At 42.6% G+C, this 23900-nt stretch overlaps 1 protein-coding gene across 1 annotated transcript; it reads right to left on the bottom strand.

Moving 5' to 3' along the window:
- Positions 1-16209: 16209 nt before the first annotated feature.
- Positions 16210-22773, bottom strand: LOC148089893 (protein phosphatase 1 regulatory subunit 29-like). The gene is made up of 4 exons (XM_087785293.1): positions 22554-22773; positions 20276-20425; positions 18553-19547; positions 16210-17829 (listed from the first exon to the last, which is right to left on the bottom strand). Exons 1-4 carry the CDS (start codon positions 22728-22730, stop codon positions 16278-16280), a joined length of 2874 nt encoding a protein of 957 aa, XP_087641419.1. The 5' UTR covers positions 22731-22773; the 3' UTR covers positions 16210-16277.
- Positions 22774-23900: the final 1127 nt, after the last annotated feature.

Below are 23900 nucleotides of genomic sequence, written 5' to 3'. Positions count from 1 at the left end.
ATGCCCCAAAAATTTGAAGAATAATTTGATTAAACCTTGTATTATCTCAGGGTCAAGGTGACCTGGACACCTGAAAACAAAAGTTAACCACCTCCACAACAGCATATGTATAGTGTATTTATGGTTGTCAGGAAGGTTGTTCACTTTGAGATACCACAAGCACATTTGTTTTCAGGTCACCGGGTCACCTTGACCCTGAGATAACACAAGGGTTAAGTAAACGTCATCAGTCGGTCCGAAAATATCGCCTTTCTTGTGAGGTGAGATGCTTTCTGCAAGATATATTTAGGATTTTTCCCAAGCTTGTGAAATTTCAGCATTATACAGTATTTTTTTTAAATACCTTTGGAATACTTTAGACACTAAATGATCAATGTACTGAAGATAAAGACCGAAATGAGGCGCCAAAACAAGGCACACACGGCCTGTGTATGTGAGAATAGGTGTTATGGTATCGTATATCAGAGGCTTCCTACTCTCGGCAGGGAATACTGTAAGAAAGTCAGTCGTCGTTCGAGCGAGAGGTTAAAAGAGTGACCTATTCAGACAAGTTCAGCCCAGAGAGGCTGGAAGGAAGGAGGGAAATCATTAACAAAATGTCGCTGCCGCTGCAGTGCCTCACATCAGCTGTCAGAGTCCGGGCCCACACACCAGATAGCAGAACCAGAGGACACGGAGAGAAAGCGACACAGAGGGAGATATGGAAGGGAACTTAAAGGTCAGAACACAATGAGTTGCCATCAAGAGGGAAGACAGAGTCAAGTGCTCACATCTACCGGCCCATCTCTGTTCAATGCTGCGAGGCCAGCAGTTGCAGCAGCAAACCAGGTGAAGAATGCATCTGGAATTCTAATGGCAGAGGAGGATGAGGGATACTTGTACTTGGTGTCGCTTCTAGTGGAGCCTTATGGGCAAGTGTCTTGTATTTTAATAGAGTAATAGCTTCATCAGGTTAAGAGAATATTCAAATATTTCAATTGTAAGTTAGTAAGTAAGTCATTTTTATTTATATAGCGCTTTTCCAGACCAGGGTCACAAAGCGCTTAAACAATCAAAACAATACTCAAAGTATATACTTTAAAGGTCAAGATAAAACTGATAACACAACAGGACTTCCAGAAAATAAAGGAAAAGCCTGAACAAATAAAAACGTCTTAAGATGTTTCTTGAAGGAGTCAGTAGATCATCAAACGAAAAAGAGATAGAAATATCGTTCCAAAGCTTAGGAGCAACAGTCTGGAAGGATTTCTCTCCTCTGGTCCTGAACCATGTGCGTGGAAGTAGATTCTGATCCACAGACCTCTGAGACCGAGCTGGGGTGTAAGTCTGGATCAGATCAGTGATGTAAGGAGGAGCCTGACCATGAATAGATCTGAAAGTAAGAACCAGAATTGTAAAGTTCACAGACAGAGTGAAGCCATCGTTAAAGTCTTAATGGACTCCGCTCTCGTAACCTCTCGTTTGCCGAGATTTCAGAAGGGGGAAAACGTTATAAAGTAATACGTTGAAAACATGGTCATGATGAAGGACTTACTGCATCCTGGAGAGAAAGACTTCAACATTTGAAACATGAGAGTCAGTAGAGTTGGGTTTTCATGTTAGTTTTCCTTTAATGTTTCAAGAAAGAATAATAATTTCGAAATATTAATAATAACTTATTTAAATTGTCTTTATTTATCAAGCTATTGTCTTAGTCTGACTATTCTTCGGATGTAAAGTGTCTCGCTATCTTTAAAATACCTCCTCGAGAGTTAGGTTTCCAACACAGAACCTGAATGAATAAATCAAGAGTTAATTTAACCTTGACCCCCGGTGAGTTATTTGTGCTTTTTAACTGGGTCATGCCACGACGCAGATGGGCAGGAAATCAGTTACAAAAGTAGAGTTTATCCGTTGAACGAAAGATCCTTACGTGTCGTGTCTTGCTTCTTCTTCTTCTTGAAATCATTGGTCCAGACTCATCGTGGACTGGTCACAGAACATTTCTTTGGTTTAAAACAGCGAATCAACTGCTCATCCAATGAAATCCTTCAGAAATCCGACTCAATCAAAGGTCGCCCACTGGTTCATCTAGTGAAAGTGAATTCCGCATCAAACAGTGACTGCTTTTGTCGTTGAGTCTGGTGTAAGAAATGTGCTAAAGTTTTTGATGCTGGTTGAAGATCTTTTAAACATTTATCAAGAAGTGATTTCCATGAATCCAAACACACTACGTGGAATTAAGAAGGAAAAAAAGATGGATAAGAACATGAAGTCATGCAAATATAACACTTTATTTCATACGGGACAGTTGATCACCTCTATACTCTTGATTCTCTTAGTAATTACAAGTAGTCATTGCACAGTCCCCGACCATTTACAGAAAATCCCCCCCAAACCCGCCGCCCCATCCCTCCCTCTTCCTTTTAACATATATAGCATCCCGTTATTCAGCCCCGACCTCACGCAAAGAAACATATAGATAACAAGCTTTGTAGAAAAACAGTCATTTGTTCCTATATTTTGTACAAAATTCACAGATTTTTCATGGTGTTGTCGTTCCTCTTCACACAACACCGTCGTCATAGGCAACCAAACGGCCGTGAAGTCACATTTGCTGTGGATCAAATCAACAACTTGGGAAATGAACAAACAAAAAGTAGGCTGGGAGAAAGAGCTACTGCTGCCAACGATGACACCAAGTCAATAGAGAGTCCACAGAAGACTTTTAACAGCGTCCCGGATTGGATCCATATGTCTTCATGCAGGTCGTCCAGGTCCGCGAGTCCCCTCTGATCTGTTGTCACATGAGCGTCGGTTGGCTCTACAGGTTCTCAATTAACAAAAATGTGGAATATTTGTTTGTGTCGTAGAGAATGGCACGTTTGTCTCGAGCGGTTCATAAATTGTTTAGGGTAGAAACTTCTCGAAAGAATGATGTCAACGCGATCAAAGCGGCAGCAGATCACAGTGGCCCACACTAAAATTAGATCAGATCCGCCACGAAAGGCATCAAAGGCACCCGAAAACTGTTTGATATCTCATCCCAAAAAACAAAACATGTACAGATGTAGTCTACATCGGATCTGTCAGTTGTGTGAAAGCGTTCTGCGTTAAAGAAATAATCTGTATGTACAGTTTGTGTCTAAGTATGGTGTCGGACAGGCCTTGAAACCACAACCTTTTTAAAAATTCTGGTCCAAGATTGGGTCAATTTGTAAACATCAGTTCTGTTTTTTTGTAAAGTGATGATGTGAATGATCTCAAAAACGGTGGACCTCAAATTGAAGGTGGTTTTGAATAAAAAATAAACACAACCCCTCCCCATTTTCGGGCTTTGTCCCCAAGCATTTTGGAATTCAGAAAAAAAGGTATTACACAAAAGTCCAAGAAGATAATGGCAAAATGACGTCTTTTCACTGGTGGAGAAACCAACTTAATAATGAAAAGCAGGAGCAGATGAAGGTGGAAGGAGGTTCAGTGGGACTTTAGCGAAGCGGCTCAGTGATATGCTTCTAATTTTGTGATTAAAAACCACAGCTAAGAGGTCGGAAACGAGTTCATTGTCTTGTTCAGCAAGTTTCTAATAGACTATTGTTAGCCGTTCATGTTGATAGCTGGGAGTTCTATTCAGCGGCGTGAGAAACATCCGATTCGAGGTCTGCCAGCATGCCGCCGGGAATATTAACCTCCTTTCCCACTTATAAAATACCATTTTATTACGGATTATGTTCCTTGACCTCTTTGGGTTCAGATTTGACACTATTACGTCACCTAAAAATACGCGTTTTTGTTGGGTCTGGGTCAAAATCAGATGCTTCCCTCGAACAGGAAAATGATGTATTGATTAAATACAAAAGATGACTCTTGAGAATCATGATCAAATCTGTTTTCCATCCTTTGATTCCATTAGCTTTTTAAGAAAAACGAATAAAATTAAAGAAGTTTATACTTTAGGCTCGTTTCTAGGGGAATATACTAGACTAATGTAGTGCAGTGTGTATTTTAATGAGCATACACTTGCATCTGGTGCTGAGAGAATGAAAGCTTCAGCTACAAACAATCTTAAAATAGACTTGATTAAGTTTTTTTCTCGGAACAATTCTTCTTGTTTAGGCATCAATACAAGAGGGACGTTAGTTACTTAGTCGACATGAAGGTGAGTAGAAAATTCACTTTGAGAGAATTATTCTGTAGAAACCTTAATTAACTCTTTCTTCAAATTTGTTAAAATATTTTTTGAGCGATCTGTTTTTGATCATACTTGTGTATTTTTCAATTAATTCAATCTTATCTGCATGTCTCCAACTGTGCTTTACCAAACTGCTGAAGTTTGCGTTATGCTTCATAATTTGCAAATGTGTTTGATGTGATGTTGTTTTCCCTAAAGACACAAGACTTTCATCACTGTCAGGGGCGATAAAGATTTCAGCAGATTTCTTCTCGGCTCGCTCTCTGACCTTCATTTGTATTAACTTAAAAGTGAAAGCAGCGGGACGGCGCTGTTGTGATAGAGCAGCAAATGTTCCAGCGCAGACGTGTGTGTGGTTGAGAATAACAAACACCTGGTTAATGCAGGGACAGCCTCCCTCCTGTCTCACTCTCAACAAGATGCGCTACCTTTAGAAGAAAAAAAAAAGTACCACCAATGAACACAAGAAAACGTTGCTGAAGTCAGTTTTTCTCACAGTTAGAGAGTGTGTTACATTCATATCTATCACCCGATATCTGTACCTGCAGGTTAAAGAAAGCAGTTTGATTTAAAGCTTGTGAGTAAATCATGGTTGAGTTACTACGGCAGATCTATACACTAGACAACTACCTTAAGTGTCGCAGCTCAAGGACTCGCCACCACAAATGAAGTACCAGTTGCGTTTCATCAAGTAAATCCAGAGCTTTGCCTTTTGGTTCCTCCTTCATAGCAACACTCAGAGCCTTTAACTTAACAGACCCATGTTACATTTTAAAGGGCACCTAATGTGCTGATTTAAGTGTGTCTTAAATTGTTCTAGGACCTTTATTATACTCTATTATAATCGTCAGTTTCTTTTTGCACAAAACTCTCATTTAATAAAGATATTTACATTAGAAAATACACTTAAGTCCCGCCCAAATGCGCTGTTTTGGCGCAAGCAAGTCTCGTCCAAGTAACCACGCCCACTCTGCTCTCATTGGTCACAAAAACACGAGTTGCATTCAAGGACTCTCATAAATTTCAAACTCACCCCTGAAACTCCCGTTTTGTACATTAAAAATGAATAATAAAAATAAGGTTTGCTGCTTAATGTACACATTATAAAAACACCTAAAGGCAGAAGTAACTCTCACCATGTTTACATAGATATTTATTTTGTTTATTAACATGTAGGTTCTTAACTGATTTAGATCTTCTAGGGGAGGACACCTGCACCAGAGTGACGTCAGAATGTTTAATTTAAGCCGTAATCTTGTTTGACAAGATTTCAGACGAGAACTTTATTAAGTAATAACTTCAAAACAGAGCAACGTCACGATGAATTAACTACTGCATTTTGAAGGCTTCAACATTTACAACAATAAGTCACGAGAGTTTTCACATTAGGTGCCCTTTAAGGACTTCCTGCTAATTTGACAAACTTTATTTTGTGGCGGGCACTAGGACCTGCGCGGTTTCATCTCACCCATCAGGGTGTTGTGTCTGGGCAAGACACCTGCAGTTGGTTTTGCTGAGTGAAGAATAAAGTTGTGTTCGACTCCTTCTCTGCTTCTTCACTCTTACCACATTGGTGACCCCGTTTTTGAGCATGTTTGGTGACGAAGACCACGGAGCTTCCTCCTCCGACGTGTCTCGCTCACCTGCGCAGCCTGCCCCCGCCTCCGCTGTTAAACTACCGGACTTCTGGCAAAGTGATCCCGCGTCCTGGTTCCAGCATGTCGAGGCGCTGTTTCACCTTCGCGGAGTTAACGACGATGACTCCAAGTATTACCTGGTCGTGTCCGCACTCGATCAACAGACGACTCGTCGCTCCATGGCGCTGCTTAGAGATCCGCCACAACGTCACAAGTATGTCGCGCTCAAAGATCTTCTGCTCCGGAGATTTTCTCTCTCGGCGGCCGAGAGGGCAGAACGACTGCTGTCCTTGTCGGGTCTGAGCGACGGGTCGGCGGTGGATTTGATGGACAGAATGCTTTCTCTACTGGGACCAGATGAAGGTGGATTTCTTTTTCTTCATTTGTTCCTGCGTCAACTTCCTCCTCCTGTGCGCGCTGCACTGGCAAACTCTGCGTGCTTGACCGCGGGAGACTGTCGTGGTCTGGCCGAAGAAGCGGATCGTGTCCTGCTGGCGACAACACAGTTCCACGTGCAGAGTGTCTCCACTGTTCCGGAGGTCGGCGACGCTGGAGTGGTGGCGGGAGTGAGAAAGAGGCGCGAGAGCAGCTGGTGTCATTTCCATCAGCGTTTTGGCCGCAGAGCACGACGATGTATTCCACCTTGCTCTTTTGAGGTTTCGGGAAACGCCAGCGCCAGCACCCAGTAGCAGCTGTGGGTTCTGGTGACCATGAAGAGCTGCTGTTCATCAAAGATTCAGTCTCCGGGACTCGTTTTTTGGTGGACTCGGGTTCTCAGAAAAGTTTGCTCCCTGCGACCCACCGGGACTTGAAGACTCAGAGATGTGGGTTGCAGTTGAGCGCAGCAAATGGATCTAGCATCTCAACTTTTGGATCGAGGTTCGTGACTGTGAATTTTCAGGGACACACATTCAAGTGGGACTTTGTAGTAGCTTCAATTACTGTTCCTATTATTGGCGCAGACTTCCTGTGTGCAAATGGGTTACTTGTAGATGTTGCTAACAGGCGTTTGATTCATTCTGTGTCTTTCACCACTTTTCCATGTGTTACTGGGGGATCTGTGCATGTACCACACGCTAACTTTTTAGCTGCGGGCGATGTTTATCAACGGTTACTTGCTGAGTTTCCATCGCTTACTAAACCTGCTTTTTCGGCTGCAGTGGCCCGCCATGGTGTGGAACATTATATTCCAACAGTTGGTCCTCCAGTGTTTGCACGTGCACGTCGTCTTGATTCCATGAAAATGTCCATCGCCAAAGAAGAGTTTGCCACCATGGAACGTTTAGGCATAGTCAGGCGTTCTGACAGCCCGTGGGCCTCGCCTCTTCACATGGTACCTAAGGCTGATGGCTCGTGGCGACCGTGTGGTGACTTTCGGCGTCTAAATAACATCACTTCGCACGACCGTTATCCTGTTCCACACATTCAGGACTTTTCTGTACACCTAGCCGGTGCTAGTGTGTTTTCAAAAGTGGACCTGGTGCGCGGTTATCACCAAGTTCCGGTGCATGCAGACGATGTAGCAAAGACCGCAGTAATAACCCCGTTTGGGTTATTTGAGTTCCTCCGCATGCCTTTTGGTCTTAAAGGCGCAGCGCAGACATTTCAGAGATTGATGGACTCTGTTTTGCGGGACCTCGCTTTTGTGTTTGTCTATCTTGACGACATATTGGTGGCTAGCGCGTCGGCTGAAGAGCACATAGACCACCTGAAGCAGGTTTTTCAGCGGCTCGAGCAACATGGCTTGATTATCAATAATACCAAGTGTCAATTTGGTCTGCACGTTATTGATTTTTTAGGCCACCGCGTTTCGGCAGAAGGTGCGGTTCCCTTGCCATTAAAAGTTCAGGCCGTCGCGGAATTTCCCTTGCCCAGCACGACTAAAGGCCTTCAGGAGTTTCTGGGCATGGTCAATTTTTACAATCGTTTTCTTCCCCATGCCGCCCACATCCTGAAGCCCCTGTACGACGCTTTGCGCAAGCGGGCAGCTAAGGATCCTGTCGACTGGACCCCGGAACGGATCCAGGCCTTCGAGTCGGCCAAATCGGCCTTGGCTCGAGCAACCCTCCTAGCACACCCTAAACCGGCTGCGCGTTTATCGTTGTCAACAGACGCTTCGGACATAGCTGTGGGAGCTGTGGTTGAGCAGCATGTTGGAGGTGTGTGGCAGCCTCTAGCGTTTTTTAGCCGCAAGCTTCGAGACAGTGAATGCAGGTACAGTGTTTTTGACCGAGAGTTACTGGCACTGTACCTGGCTACACGCCATTTTCGGTTCTTGCTCGAAGGTCGGCCTTTCACCGCGTACGTGGATCATAAACCTTTGATGTTTGCTATGTCGAAGGTCTCTGAGCCCTGGTCAGCCCGTCAACAGCGCCATCTTGCCGCCGTTTCAGAATTCACGACCGATATTCGACATGTAGCTGGGAAGTCTAACCACGTGGCGGATTGTTTGTCACGTGCGCTGGTGTGCCCTGTTCAGCTGGGGTTTGATGTCTCAGCCATGGCTGCTGACCAAGCCACCGACCCAGATATTGTTTCTCTCCGATCGGGAGATACAAGCCTTAAGCTGGAGGAAGCTGTGGTTCAAGAAGGTGGTCCCGTGCTCCTCTGCGACGTTTCTACCGGTCGCCCACGGCCCCTTGTTCCGATAGTTTGGCGTCGTCGTGTTTACAATTCGGTACACTCCCTCTCACATCCCGGGGTTAAGGCATCAGTCAAGATGGTCAGTGCTAGATTTGTCTGGCCAGGGCTACGCAGGGATGTTAAGGAGTGGGCAGCCGCTTGTGTTGCGTGTCAGCGGGCGAAAGTCCACACACACACGAAGGCCCCGCTTGAGCCTTTTCCTATTCCTGCCAGGAGGTTTGATCATGTGCATGTGGACTTGGTTGGTCCATTGCCGCCATCGCAAGGTTTCACTCACCTGTTCACCATGGTGGATAGAACAACTCGGTGGCCTGAAGTTGTCCCTCTTTCCTCCACGACCTCTGCAGACGTTGCGCGAGCGTTCCTCTCAACCTGGGTTGCTCGTTTTGGGGTGCCCTCTGATATAACATCCGACAGGGGCCCCCAGTTCGTTTCAGAGTTGTGGTCGACACTAGCGAGATCCTTAGGCGTGCGGACACACCGCACTACAGCGTACCACCCGCAGTCGAACGGCATGTGCGAAAGGTTCCACCGGTCGTTAAAAGCAGCCTTACGCGCTACGCTTACGGATTCGAACTGGGTGGATCGATTACCCTGGGTTTTGCTTGGGTTACGTTCCGCTCCGAAAGAGGATCTTGAGGCATCCGCCGCGGAGTTGGTCATTGGACAGCCCCTGCGCATCCCTGGGGAATTTTTGCCTGTTAACTCTGCTCCACAGTTCCGTGTGACCGATAGTTCGGACGGAGCTAGGGTCCCGGGACCTGTTCATCACTGTTTCCCTAAAATATTTGTGCCTGTTCAGCTACAGAATGCTCTTTTTGTTTTTGTGCGTCATGATGCGCACCGCACACCACTTCAACCGCCATACGATGGACCTTTTAGGGTTCTTGAGCCAGGCCCAAAGTATTTTGTGTTGGACATGGGGGGCCGAAGAGAGCATGTGACTGTTGACCGGCTCAAGCCTGCTCACATGGTGGCTATTGAGATTTTGTCCCCGGCACAGGTTCCCCGTCGGGGCCGACCGCCTTCCAAGAGAGTGACTGAAGCTGCTCAGAGTGTGGACACTGGTGCTGAAGCTCACTCTTCAGCAGACGGACGACGCAGCCGTTTTGGGAGGCTTAAAAAGGCACCATATAGACCCTGAGTTTTCCCTTCTGGGTGTTCTGGGGGGGGTAGTGTGGCGGGCACTAGGACCTGCGCGGTTTCATCTCACCCATCAGGGTGTTGTGTCTGGGCAAGACACCTGCAGTTGGTTTTGCTGAGTGAAGAATAAAGTTGTGTTCGACTCCTTCTCTGCTTCTTCACTCTTACCACAATTTAACCATTAAATGAGTGAACTTCCAAACAGGGGTGAGTTTGAGAGAGATTTCTCGACTGGAACATCTACAGAAGTGTCTTTCAAAAGGTAAGTTGTTGACATTTATCCGATTTATACTTTTTTCTTTTACTATTTCTCATCGGTTGTTTCCAAAGTAACTCAGCCTTCTCCACTTCAGTCTATTTAATCCTCCTCCCATGTCACTTCTGTCCTCGTCTTGTGCTTATTTAATGTATTCCTGAACCTCAATTGAGGCAAATAAACTCTGATGATGTGACTGTGGTGAGTCTGTGCCATTGAGCCAGATAATTACGATCCTATAAAAAAAAATTAACAATAGTGTTGGAGAAGATCTTGTGTTATTATTTTGGCGATGACCACAAAAGAGATTTATTTATTTATGGTATATTTCAGTATGAATGCCTCAGAACAGATGAAAGTGTTTGAAACGTGTTAATGAAAGCATGGGATGCATAAGTAAATTTTTCTTAGTTTTGTCTAAGTTATCAAAGAACAATTCCTGCTCCCAATAAGTTGCAAAACTTGGGGAATCTAGGGGCAACACCCCATTTAATACAGTGAATCTAATATGGAGGCACAAAAAGCTGCAGTTCATCAAGTGTCCACTTGAGATCGGAAGCCTCGTACACACCCAGTCAAGAAAAACATCAAACAAGAACTGACTTTTGTAGCATTAAAAAACACACTTAAATCCTTGTTAAAAATAGCTCCTTGGGGGAGATATGTTGCGTCTGAGTGCTGTTCTAGTGAATCATTTTCTGTTGCCGTAGCATCTAATGGATTGGTCTTCTGAGACCAGACAGAGGTTCACTGTTCAACGTGTTCAATCCGTGTAAGTGGCTGTCCAAAACCGCCGCCCTCAGCATTTATAGCCTCTCAATATTATGCAAACGCACAACATGCCAACCCTTTCCTAACACAGCCTGCGCTGCATCGATACCATCGCCAGTAATGAGGTGCACTGTGTTTGCAGTTACACCCAAACTCCAGGAGTCCATCTTGTTTTTTCTTGTTGTTGTTGTTTTTTTTCCCTTCAACCACACACTGATTATCCTCCTGGAACAACGTGTCACCTCAGCAGCAACGCAGGGAGGGCAGGAAGCAGGCTGGGACACAAAGATGAACAAACAAGAGAGGGCAACAGACATTTACTGGGAGTTACATCAGAAATTAAACAACAGTTTTCTTCCTTCACCGTCTTCTCAGCTATAATTAAGTTAATAATGGCAAAAGAGGAGTGAGAGGTTGCTTTAGCCAGCAGGTAACAAAGGTACGTTTAAGAAATAAAGTAGGTGTTAAATTTACTTAAAAAGAGTATGGATAATCCCATTTTCTTTTGTTAAAGTCTTACTTATAATTCAAATTTGTGGTCACAAAAAATGACCTGAAAATGAGTGTCGTTATTTTCAGAGTCCACTAGATGGCGGTCTCTGCACTATTGTCCTTTGTTTTGAACAACTGTTCTAATGAAACATCATATTTAAACTTATGGCGCCACCTACTGACCTCTAAACAGCATGACACTGCTTCATGAAGCTCGGTCAGCACATCCCTACTAAAAATGTAATTGTTTCTCATTGGTTTGCTTGACAGTAATGAGGTCGCATCCTTAAATTCCATGGGTTAGTTTAGGTTAGGTAGAACTTTATTGATCCCTCAGGAGGTCTCCTTTGGGAAATTGTTTAAGTTTAAGTCCTGTTTAGGTTCGATCCAATGTAAAGCTTCTAGTACTAATCATGTAACAGAGTAACACACTCTCTCTATTGTAATATAACTGCTTCACTCCTGAGAGGATAAAAAAACACATTCATGCCGATTCCCAGATAGATTTCTTTTCCCTCTCTTTGCTCATTTCATTTGTTCTCTGGGAAATGAGATCCAATCAGCTAAATTGACATCAGCCTGTTTTTTTTTCTTTCAAAACAAGTCGCTTCGATAAATGCCACAATTAGTCAACGCCAGGGAGACACTGAGAGCCATCTTCTATGAGCGGTGTCCTAAATTTGTTAATTTACTAAGACAATTTTCCTCACAGGGATGTTCAAGAGATTCACTGAAACAAGCAGGGAACTGAAAACAAAAAGCTACTTTTGGAAGACCCCCCTCATGGCCTAATGTGTCTGATAGGGTCAACATTCTGGAGCGTTAACAAATAATGCATCATCCTTTCATCAGTTCATATTATTCCCAGACGTAGTTGACAAACGTCCTTAACTGTTAAACATTAAAGGGATTTACAGTCATTTTTTTCTTTCAGATTATTTTGGCGTCTAATTGAAATGACAGTGATCCTTCTCTTCCAAACTCCGGATTTGTGTCTTAAGAACTGCACTGATTAGGTATTAAAAAGAGACAGCTTTAACTAAATAAGTCATCACCAAATTTTTTTTTTGTAGGGGAAAACTTTTTCCAATAAACTTTTAGTTATTGTTAGTTTAGTCAGACAACAAATATCTCTGGAACCTCTAAGGAAATAGGACAAGGCTTCATGAAGCTTCATTATGTTCGGACAGCCGGTATCATGAAGACAACACCAGGCAAGAGCCTTTTATCAATTATAACGTTCTCAAGCAAAGATAGAGAGAGAGGGAGAGAGAGATACTTTATTGAAAGTTGGCGCAGACTGAGAAGGCAGATTGATTAAAAAAAAAATGCTTGAGATGCAATCTCTCCCCTGACAGCTATTTCCTTCTCCGCTATCAGAAAAAACAAAATCCCTCACACATACATGTCCACAAAGATGAATCATTAAATTGCCATTCTCATGCAGACAACTCACTAACGCACACGTCAGGCACGACAGCTCGTTTAAAGAAACACACACACATGCCATAGCACCGTGCACACACACATATCATCGCCTCGTCTGCATCTAGTAAAAGCCATTTAATCTTATTATAAAAAAGATTGTCCGTTAACCACGAGGTTAGGAATCCGCTAAAAACCCTTAAGTTTGTCGAAGCATTTTTGTAGCTTAAACAAATGTGTTTGGAGGTACAGTATCAAAGTGGATTCCTCAACACGTTCTTATGAAATACAGTTTTGGTTTTGAATGTTTTTGAAAGATTTATCATCACCTACAGTATCACCCCTAAGTGGCCCTAAAGGGACAAAGTGACGTCATTTAGTTTTTCAATATTCATTTGTGATCTGGAGATAATTGATTTTGTTGTCTGTTCTCATCAAAACCACCTTCTTAATACTTCTGTACATGTAGTTTTCTTTCATGATACAATTCGAAATCACCTGCCAATAGAATTAGAATAGAATAAAAATGGGGTCATATTTGGTCCCATGACAAGACATATTAATTCCCGAACTGATTTCTGTAAAAAAAACTACATAGTAGACATGTACTAATACATGTATTTATAAATGACGCATGCGTATAAAAGCTTGTTGTTGTATACAAACATAAATAACAAGTACATGGAGAGATGAAAGAAGATCATACATGAGGTTGAGAATGTGGACTCAATATACCGTAGAGGAAGTTTCGGGGTTACGTTAAAAATGTGTTTGTTTCGGTTGAGAAATTTAAATAAAATAAAACATTTATTAGGCTTCTTTGTTAAGCATGTACTTCTCAATTATTTTCCAAGTTTAAAACAGACTTTTAAACTTTAGACCAGGGATCTCAAACTGAACTTTTTTATGCACTTCTTTATGGCAAATTTGATTAAAATGTTGTTGTTTTTTGTGTTGTTTGACTGTGACTAATGGTGGGCCACAGAATGTGGCTAGAAATGGCCAGCAGACTGCAAGTTGCTGACCCTGGATCCAGGAAAACCAAATATTTAGTCATTTATGTAGAAACTAAATTAATATGGATGAAGACGTGTACATGTTTGTAAATTCGATTCAAAAAGGTTTTTGTGGACAAAGGCCGACCCGACACCTGTGAGCATAGGATTCATAATCAACGTAAATCATGTGTAAACATCATGTTAATACTTTACAGATCAGGGAGACACATGTGAACCAGTGATGGTCTGATGAAGCTTCATGAAGCAGTGTCATTATCTTAAGAGTCCACTAGATGGTAGTGATGTGTTGATGAAGCTTCATGAATCAGTGTCAGTATCTTCAGAGTCCACTAGATGGTGCTCTCTGCACTATTTTCCTTTATTTTGAACAACTAATGAAACATCAAATCAATTTTTAAACTGATGGCGCCACCTACTGACCTCTGAACAACATGACACTGTTTCATGAAGCTTCATCAGTTTTCATCCCTAATGTGAACTCCAAATTGAACAAAGTGTCTCTCCAGCAGGTGTAATGTTCAAAATCATTTGTGACATTTCTAAAACAAAACAAAAACAAAAAAACAAAATCCCTACATTACAAGAAAAAGCCACTTTCTGTTAAGTTCACACCAACATATGTGCGGTTCCTCACCCCACCAACACCAGGTTAAAACGACAGTTTTGGCACTTTTAGACCAGTTTTGTCTGTAAACATGGATATAAATAAGAAGTTTGTGTTGCATGTAGGCAAGTGTGTGAGTCTGTCTGCTTGTGTGCGAAGAATATAAGCCGTGTGTGGTCTCACATTTCAAGTTCATATAGTTTAACGCTACTCTATTCAAACACAAACGTTATATTCATTGAATTTCTCTACATCTGAGTCGTGTGTGTTTCATGTTGTGTGTATTTGTCACAGTTGGCCACCGGTAGAAACTACTCCAGTTTTGTCGTGGGTTTTTTCCTCCAAAGCGTTTTCTTTTTTCTCAAAAGCTTTTGAGTTCCAGCGCGAGTAAGTCCTCCTCGAGTCTGTCACAAAAATATATAAAATTCAGTCTCAACAGCAGACAGCGCTGCTAGAGTCCGGTTCGTCGACAGAGAGCGTTCCACCCTGTCGCAAAGTTTCTTTCAATATGTCAGAATCCATTATCAGCATTTACACTCTGGGACAGGACGGTTCGGGGAAATGACAATGTTGCTCGGCTTGCGATGTGGATGATACTGATTGTTGGTCTTTAATATTTGATTGTCTTCAAAAAGCTAAGAGGAAAAAAAAAAGAGCAGAAGTTTAAAAGTGACATTTTTCAGCATGTAAACTGTGAGAAAGTGAAGAAAGTTTAGGTTGAAAAGATGCTTTTGTGATTCACGAGCTCAACTCAGGGTCTCCAACGGGAAGAAGAATTCACTTCCTCAAAGAACTTAAATCGTTTGTGCTTCCAAATCCAACAACTCCAAAAATGATCACGTCCGACACATGACTACAAATATCTGGAAGAATGTACATTTTACACACACTTCTTCCGATGGGTTAAAAATAGATTAAAGTATTTAATTTTTACTCGACGTTCCTTTAAAATAAAAGAGTTTTGTTGTTGCTGCAGAGAAAGCGTTTTATTCTTAAAGTAAGAAGAAAAAAAAAGGCTTGAAACTGTACAGTCTTGAGGTCTTAGCTCCACTTACCACGTGTTTTGCACAACAAGGTTTATATTCCAAATGCTACGTCTATTTATAGCTGTTGTACTTCCAGTGCTCCGCTGCCTTTTATCCGATCCAGTTGCAGCATATATCTACTCTTACATCCCAAGAAACTCAAAAGCCACATAACCCGAATAACCTATCAAGAGTTTTTTTTCCTTCTCTTAGCTTCACTTATCAAACAAACTCTGCTTTACCTCGAACTAACGAATGATAAATTGAACTGAAACGTCTGAGGTTTTACACGTGTTATATCATCACAGGCCGTCAAGTCGTGGTAAAGCTGTTATCAATATGCAAAGAATTCCAACTAAGCCTTCTGCTCATCCACCAGGCAGGGGAGCCATAGAATCATCAAACCTGCCGTCCCTCCCACACATTCACTCGCGCCACGGTTCCAACCTCACATCCGCGCCCACGCACCGGAGAACGTACAAGGTGAGTCGTCTCCTATCCATACGCATGCTTAACACAAACAACCTGGACTCACCCTTACACAGGCTAATCGTCAGGAAATATAAATGACCCTGATAAGTATCACATAATGTTGGTGGGAGCTGATTCGGAAACGGTTTTTGTGTAATTTTCCTTCTGCTCTGTAATTATCTACATAATTGATGAACCCATTTGAAAATCAGGTGCTGGCTGTGCAATAGAAAAATAATTGTGGATATTGGAGGTGGGTTTTTTTTCAATTGGATGTTTTGTCTACTCGAGGCATGTAATGAGGTAGAAGTCGTTTGCTCGTCACTCGTGGGTTTCATGCTGATCAGTGTGGATTCCCAAGAACGCATGGAGGCCCAGAAGACCCACAGTGCCAGATTTGAGGAGTGGAATCAAATGATTTGAGAGCAGCCAACATTCAAATCGTAGGACATTGTCTTAAAACCCCAAAGTTCAGCTGTCGTTTCGACTGGAAAGAATATGTAGATCCAGCTCATCCATAATGGGTGGGAACAGTATTGGATGAAAAAAAAATGGTGCTACATCATCAGGTATTCCCTCTTTGTCTGCTGCTGTTATCCATGCCTGTAAACATCTGTTGCTTACAGCTTCTGCTGGGCAGAAACCCCCTTCCAGTAGTCCAAAATATCATGAAGGTCTTCATCCTTGGCAAATTGCACTTTCTTACGTAGAGCATGGCCTGCTGCTATATAAGACGCCTCCTCTCTGGGATTTTTCTTGTAAGGGCGGAACCGCTCCCAGATTCGCAGTGTACTTTCCGAAGAATACTCTGGACTGGAGGAGTACCCAGAGTTGTAGCTGTGGTGATGAGAGGGCGACAGCTGGGAGTAGGCGGCTGTGGTGTCCCTCTTGCTGCGCCCCAGAGGCTTGAGGAATGAGGCCTTTTGGGCTGGTAAGGGTGAGTCACTGCCATCCTCGTAGTACAGCGCAGGGAAGGAATGGCGATGTTCTGAGCCGTGATAATCCCGCTGGACCTCTAGGTGGTGATTCTGCTGGTTACTGGGACCAACCACAGCACCTCCGTTACCAGCATTACAGTTGATGCCACCGCCGTTTACACTTACTCCGCCGCCAATTACATTGCTCATTCCGTTTACATTGCAGCCAGCAACTCCACCACCTATGGCAGAGCCACCGTCACCAGGACGTGCCACTGGGCTGCTCTTCTCTGTCGGATACTTTGGAGGATCTCCGCGCTTTTCATGCACATCCATATTATAAACCCTGGTTTTTTTTGCGGATCCTGCAGAGTTGGCACTGCTGCGATTCTTTGCGATAGCAGTGTCTGCGCTCAATTGCCTCTGAGGACCTCGCACAGCATTTGCTGGTGGTGGATCACGGTAAGGAGGGGAAAGAAACCCCCCGCCACTGATCCCTGGCCGTTCAGATAAAGGCATCACCAGGGGCACTGGAGCCATAGAAGGAGGATGTGGTTGCTGATGCATCTGAGGGTTAACCTGAGGGTACGGCTGAATTTGGGGCTGGGATTGTGGATGAGATTTAGGGTGCACTTTTGGTGAGGAGGCCATAACCTGATCTCCAGAGATCCCTGGAGAAAGAGGCAATAAGTTCCGTGGAAGGGACGTCATGCAAGCGGGTGCCTGTGATGAGTTGGCACTCTCGGCCATGGTCACATTACCAGGGGCATCCAGTTTTAGGGCGTCTATACAATTGTTTATGATCTGATTGACCTTGTCCACTTCCTTTGCAATGGTGGATATTTCAGATGCCGAACCTCTGCCATCATCATCCGAGTCCTCCCCGGCATCTGTTCCATTTTCAGCTCCATTTCTCATATCCATCCCAACTTCCCCTCCAGTGATGGTGGCACCTGCTGGCATTCCAAGATCCCTGACTTCTCCTGCCACTCCTGCAGTCCTTACATCTAGATAATTCCCCTTGCCAGCCACTGCTTCGCTGAACGCAGACGCCATCTTTTCCACTTGTGGCAAGGTTGAGAGGCGGGAGGAAGTGGTGTTAGTTGAACCGTGCAGCATGCCAGTGCTTGATGAGGCAGATTGGGAAAGCTTGCCACCTGATCCGCCGTGGTGGTGTGGGTGATGGGACTGGTCTTGTAGACGTTGCATGGTACTTGGATCATTCGCCACAGCTGCAGCTGCCTCTGGTCCATACCTTAAAACAAACAAAAGCAAATAAAAAAAAAAACCAGACAGTGAACTCAGGGAAAAACAGATAATTTGTTTTTGTTAGAACCTTACGAACAATGATTTCCTGCTTGTTTTATAAAAATGCCAACACCTGATGCAGATTTTAAAGTTATTTCTTCACATATACCAAAGGACACTATTGTGTCACTGTTTAAGGATGGCAAAGTCCTGTCTCAAATGTGCCAGATATGATCAGTAATAAGGATCAAAAAATAAAACAAAGATGTTATGGGACATCTGCTATGTCATGTCATCTGGTTAAAGGGATAGCTCACCAAAAATGTGGTTTTTATCGCTTGTTATTCTTTAAATCTCTATCACAAACAAGCGTAAAATAAAAGCTTATTTAATTTTTCCGGAAACAATTCTTCTCGTTGAGGCTTCAATACAATATGGACTTTAAAGACGAGCAGTACCATCTCTGGTACTTGGATGTTTTTAAGTGATTACTAAAGTGATTGATGATCAAGTGATTGAATTTTGGCTGAACTATCACTTTAACCTCGCCAGCCACATGGGACACAAATCAGTAGAACCCTACTTTTTCCCAAACCTCTGGACAAGAAAAGCTATAACATAAACATCTCCCCCGAAAAGTAAGATGACGTGCTGAGGCAAAGAAGGGGAAGAACATAGGAGTAAGTAATTTAAAACAACGTAAAAGAAAGGGATCACAAACATACTTTACCTCATTTCTAAAATGGTTTTCTTCACACTTATAGCCTTCTCTTTCTCCTCCTGAATCCGTCTTCTTCTGAGACAGTAATACACAAATCCAAGCACAATGACCATGCCGAAGAGACATCCAAGAATGGTCATGATGTAGTGCGTCATTGTGGATGGATTGCTTTTGTGATCCTCTGGTCCCGCTGCCCGAGTTGTAAAAGACAGACATGTGTGGTTGTAGCGCTGAGACTTGCTGGCCGAGGCCACACAGAAGGTGTAGTTTGTGTGCGGCTTAAGTTTGTCCACAGTCACCAGCTCTTTCTTTTTCTTCAGGGGCATTTTATCAGTTACAAAGGTGTAGTTGTATTGGGAGAGAATGTACATTTTGCTAAACGGTCGGGGGATGTGCACCAACAGAGAAGCTGAATTAAGTGTGACGGTTTGGAGCTTCATTGAAATCTGATGATTATATGACGGATCCGCAGTGGATGACATGGTGGTCTGGTAGAAAAGACTTTGGTCTGGGTTGTCGTAGCCCATCCCCGAACCATCCATATCAGAACCCGGCGAGGATATTCCTGGGATTATCATACCGTCTTGGCACCTGGTTGAAAGAATGACTCTGGCGTTTCTTCCATGTCCAGGCAAGGGGCTCAGAAGTGGATAACTATTCAGTTCACGGGGAGTTTCACACTGAAGCCGATCGTAGGTGTGCGTGACGTTGTTAAATGCCTCAAGCCATGTGAGAAAATTGAAGAGGTCACAGCCACAATGGAACGGGTTCCCAGCCAACTCACAGACCATCAACCTATTGAGCACGTTGAATGTAGTCGGGTCAAGACGGGCTAGCTTGTTTGACGATAAGTCCAGGCTGCTGAGACTGGGGCTTTCCCAGAAGGCATTGTTGGAAATGATCTCTATCAGATTGTGCTGAAGAAAGAGGCACTGCATCCGACCCAATCCCCGCAACATTCCTTCCGTTAGGTTGGTCATCTTGTTGTAACCGAGCTGGAGAACCTGCAACAAAACATTGATTTCTGTTAAAACATCAAGTCGATTACTAGAGTGACTAGATTCAACTTTAATGCCTGTCTGGTGATATACTTAAAGGGCACCTAATGTGAAAAGCCAACTCTCCTGACCCTTTCACATGTTGTAAATGTTGAAGTCGTCCTCTTCAAAATGCAGGAGTTCATTCATCATGACGTTGCTCTGTTTTGAAGTTATTACTTAATAAAGTTCTCGTCTGAAATCTCGCCAAACGAGATCACGGTTTAAATTAAACATTCTGACATCACTCTGGTGCAGGTGTCCTCCCCTAGAAGATCTAAATCAGTTAAGAACCTACATGTTAATCATGAAACAAAAAAAATATTTATGTCAACATGGTGAGAGTGTACATTAAGCAGAAAACCTCATTTTTTATTATTTGTTTTTTATGTACAAAACGGGAGTTTTAGGGGTGAGTTAGAAATTTACGTGAGTCCTTGAATGCAACTTGTGTTTTTGTGACCAATCAGAGCAGAGTGGGCGTGGCTGCTTGGACGAGACTTCTTCTCAGCCCAAACAGCGCATTTTAAGTGGGCGGGGTTTAAGCGTATTTTCTAATGTAAATATCTTTATTAAATGAGAGTTTTGTGCAAAAAGAAACATACTGATGAGTATAATAGAGTATAATAGAGGTACTAGAACAATTGAAGAGACACTCAAATCAGCACATTAGGTGCCCGTTAACACCCTCTCACCTGTAGGTTGGCCTGCCCAGAAAAGGCTCCGTCCTCAATGTAGCTGATCTCATTCTTGGTGAGGTTAAGGTCCGTCAAATTTGTGAAGCGATACATGGAGGTGAGCAGCACAGCCTTGATTTTGTTCTCATTCAGCCTCAGATCATGGACCTGTACGAGATAAAAAAACGAAAAAAAAACTTTTGAATATTCAGGTGCTGACCTGCAATCACAAACCTAGGTTACATGTCATTTGAATGGCAAAACGACAAAGCTTCTAGCACCAAGGACCTTGCCCAAATCTGTTGCCTGGATGGGATTTGAACCAACGATTCCAACATGAAATTCAGACGGCCAAAAGCTCCCTGCTGGGCTAATATTGACAAGCGTTTTTTTCACACAAGGATGCACACACACACACAAACACACATACTGACTCTGTATGGATAATTTGGGCAGTGAAATGAAACAGCAGTGTCCATAGGCAACCTTCTTCAGCACGGAGCGAGCATATTTATGACTCTCTAAATGGTACATATGCCTACAGGGTTACTGCACGTTTGCACGAGTCACAAGAGATTTTATATCCATATGCTGCAAAGATCAAACCCTCTCCTTTCTTTACATTTTTCTGCACCTTGTTGCATTTTGTTGATATCATTTTATCTTCAACAGCGTTAGCAATGTATAGATAGCATGGATTAGTAGCGACGGGCTGATGAAGCTTCATGAAACAGTGTCATGTTGTTTAGAGGTCAGTAGGTGGCGCCATCAGTTAAAAAATGATGTTTCATTGGAACAGTTGTTCAAAACAAAGGAAAATGGTGCAGAGACCGCCATCTAGTGGACTCTGAAAATAATGACACTGCTTCATGAAGCTTCATCAGACCATCACTATAGATTGGTCCGACCAACTGAAATCGACGCAATTGGCCACTTTCTTGGTAACATAGGGACGTCTATCAGAAGTTTTAAATGTCTGTTTTGACTAAACAAGATAAGATCTGACCATTTCACATGATGGGGAAGAATAGACCTTTACTTTGAACTTTTTTTTTTCTGTTCCACATTTTTATTTCGCATAATTTAGCTATCACTGCTTCCAGGCTGTTGCTCCTAAGCTTTGGAACCATCTCTGTGTTTGATGATCTACTGACTCCTTCAAGAAACATCTGTGTTTGATGATCTACTGACTCCTTCAAGAAACATCTCTGTGTTTGATGATCTACTGACTCCTTCAAGAAACATCTGTGTTTGATGATCTACTGACTCCTTCAAGAAACATCTGTGTTTGATGATCTACTGACTCCTTCAAGAAACATCTGTGTTTGATGATCTACTGACTCCTTCAAGAAACATCTTAAGACTTTCTTATTTGTGCAGGCTTTTCCATGATTTTCCTGTATTTTTAGTATATATTTTTGGAGTATTTTTCAAATATTTTTTGATTGTTTAAGCGCTTTGTGACCCTGGTCTAGAAAAGCGCCATATAAATATATATTACTTACTAACTGTCTTACCAATATGATCCGGCCTTTTTGACCTGAGGTCACAATCAAAATATATCCTAAATATTTTCGTATATCTACTTTTTTTTTTAAATAGCATAATTTCTTAAGAAGAAATAAAAATAATGTCCATGAAGTTGTACATACTGCCCTGTAAATTTAACATGATGTAACTATTACAAAGACACTTTTTTCTTTAAGGTCTGAAGTAGAAAATTTGTTACAATTTATTTGATTATTTGTTGTAGTATGATAGATATTTTGGGCTAAAACTAACCACCAGACATCCTTTAAAATTGTCATAAATATTGTTCATTTTCTTGTGTAATGCAAAGTGAAGAACTTGATGGAATACTTAGCTTTGCTTTTGAATAAGAGTTTTTCTAAATTCAAAATTGAGCACTCAGTAACAACAATGTATCTTTGGAGATTCGGTTCGATTTAAAGTCTAAATCATGTGAATCTCCCAAAAAAATAGCAAACATTTAATTTATTATATCAAAGGTGAGACTTTTTTTTATAAAAGGAAAACGTTGGTATGTTGTCTGATGCAGGTTCAGGTCTTGTCAGTTACGGTATAGTAGTAAAGATCAATTTAAATTCTCAGTGAGTAAAAGGATAATAATAATAATAATAATTGGTGGATCATTGCAGGTCTTAAAATACATCTTAGATTATTGTTTTAAGTAGAAATGACACTATTTTAATAGAAATTTTTTTTTTTTACTCTCGTTATCAGGATTTTATTGTCAATTCAATGTTAATAAAACCCAAGGATTATTCAAACTGACCGTGCTGTTGATGTGCTGGGGAATGGTCTCATACGGGGGCTGGTTTTGACTGCAGATCGCCAACCAAACATAGCCTTTATCCCCCTCGATGAGCCAACAGTCGGCTTCCACCGAAGGCAGCAGCAGGAGGACCATCGTCGGCAGCAGGAGCATCTTGCAGGAGAAAAGGAGGGCCATGGTGTGGATTGTAAAGACGGTGCTTTAGCAGGTGAGGCGGAAAAAAAAAGAAGCAGCAAGTTGAGAGCGCTGAGTTTAAGCTAATAATAATCAAAAAAAAAAGTGGACGACGTAATCACAACGACGACAGCTGAGCTTCCAGCATGGCAGCAAAGTCCTTTCCCCGTTTTAAGAAATCAACGTCAAACGGCTCTGGAAAATGTTCGCCCAGCGGGTATTCATGGCCTCTGACAGAAGGGTAGAGAAGCGATCCCCACTAAGAGCACGACAAAAGACCTGCAAAAAGAAAGAAGGAGGGTGTTATTATTAGTACTTTTTTTTTCAATTCGGGAAATATTGCAATTCGTGCGTCACATTTTTTTCTCTGACGCCGTAATACATTCAATCCCTTCAAGGTAACGCATCACGAACGAGACCATTAGACCTCATGATTATTTAGTCTAAATGAAGCTCACAGGGACGTATTTAAATGAGATCAATGGACCGGCTATTGAGTGAAAATACATTTAAGAAAAACACTACAATGTTAGACAAATTAATTTTTGTATGAAAAACGTTGGGCTGTTTTCTTACGAAACTCTCGCCCTAAAGCAGGGATAGTGACATTTCATCGGAACCTCGTAAAATTCAATTTGATGGAGTGTTTCGGGGGGAAAAGGTAGAAGACGAGCAAAGTGAAAGACAGATGAGCGCTGTTGTAATTTGCATACTTAAACAGGAAACTCACCGGCGTTTAGTTATTTACCAACCATAAGGGATTAAAGGAGGATTAGACTCGGATCCAGCGCAAAATATTATGCACTCCCAAATCTGTTCATTTATTTTTCAAAAGTTTTAATTACCTGGAGGGGAAAAAAAACCTCCCCCTGACATGACTAACAGTAAATAAAAGTAATTAAAGTAAACATTGCCTCAGGGGTCACCTTGTACTTTAAGAGAGGTTGAAATCTTCGGTGGGATGGTGTGAGTGAATGTTTAGATCTCTTAAGGCTGATCGTCGCCTCCCTTCCTGTGTCACCCCTGCTTTACACCTCAGTTAACCTTTTAGTCAATTCCCATCAGCGTCAACGCCCAGAGCGGCTTTAAAGACCTCCAGTGACTCCACAAAGCTATATTGATGAGTCCATCTCTGCACGCCGGGCCTTCCATTTGGACCCGGCGTCGCAGGCG

The sequence above is a fragment of the Callionymus lyra genome, chromosome 1, assembly GCF_982586985.1.
Source record: "Callionymus lyra chromosome 1, fCalLyr1.hap1.1, whole genome shotgun sequence".
Classification (NCBI taxonomy): Eukaryota; Metazoa; Chordata; class Actinopteri; order Syngnathiformes; family Callionymidae; genus Callionymus; species Callionymus lyra.
Note: the sequence above shows the minus strand (reverse complement) of the source record. Positions and strands in the feature narration are given on the sequence as shown.

Bases quoted from the DNA above. Each gene is read 5' to 3' on its own strand.
- LOC148089893 (XM_087785293.1), bottom strand. From the start codon at position 22,730: ATGGCCCTCCTTTTCTCCTGCAAGATGCTCCTGCTGCCGACGATGGTC. The intron at 19,548-20,275 runs GTGAGAGGGTGT...GTTTTGTTGCAG, and splicing joins CTGGGCAGGCCAACCTACAG to GTTCTCCAGCTCGGTTACAA. The intron at 17,830-18,552 runs GTAAAGTATGTT...GTTTGTTTTAAG, and splicing joins AAAACCATTTTAGAAATGAG to GTATGGACCAGAGGCAGCTG.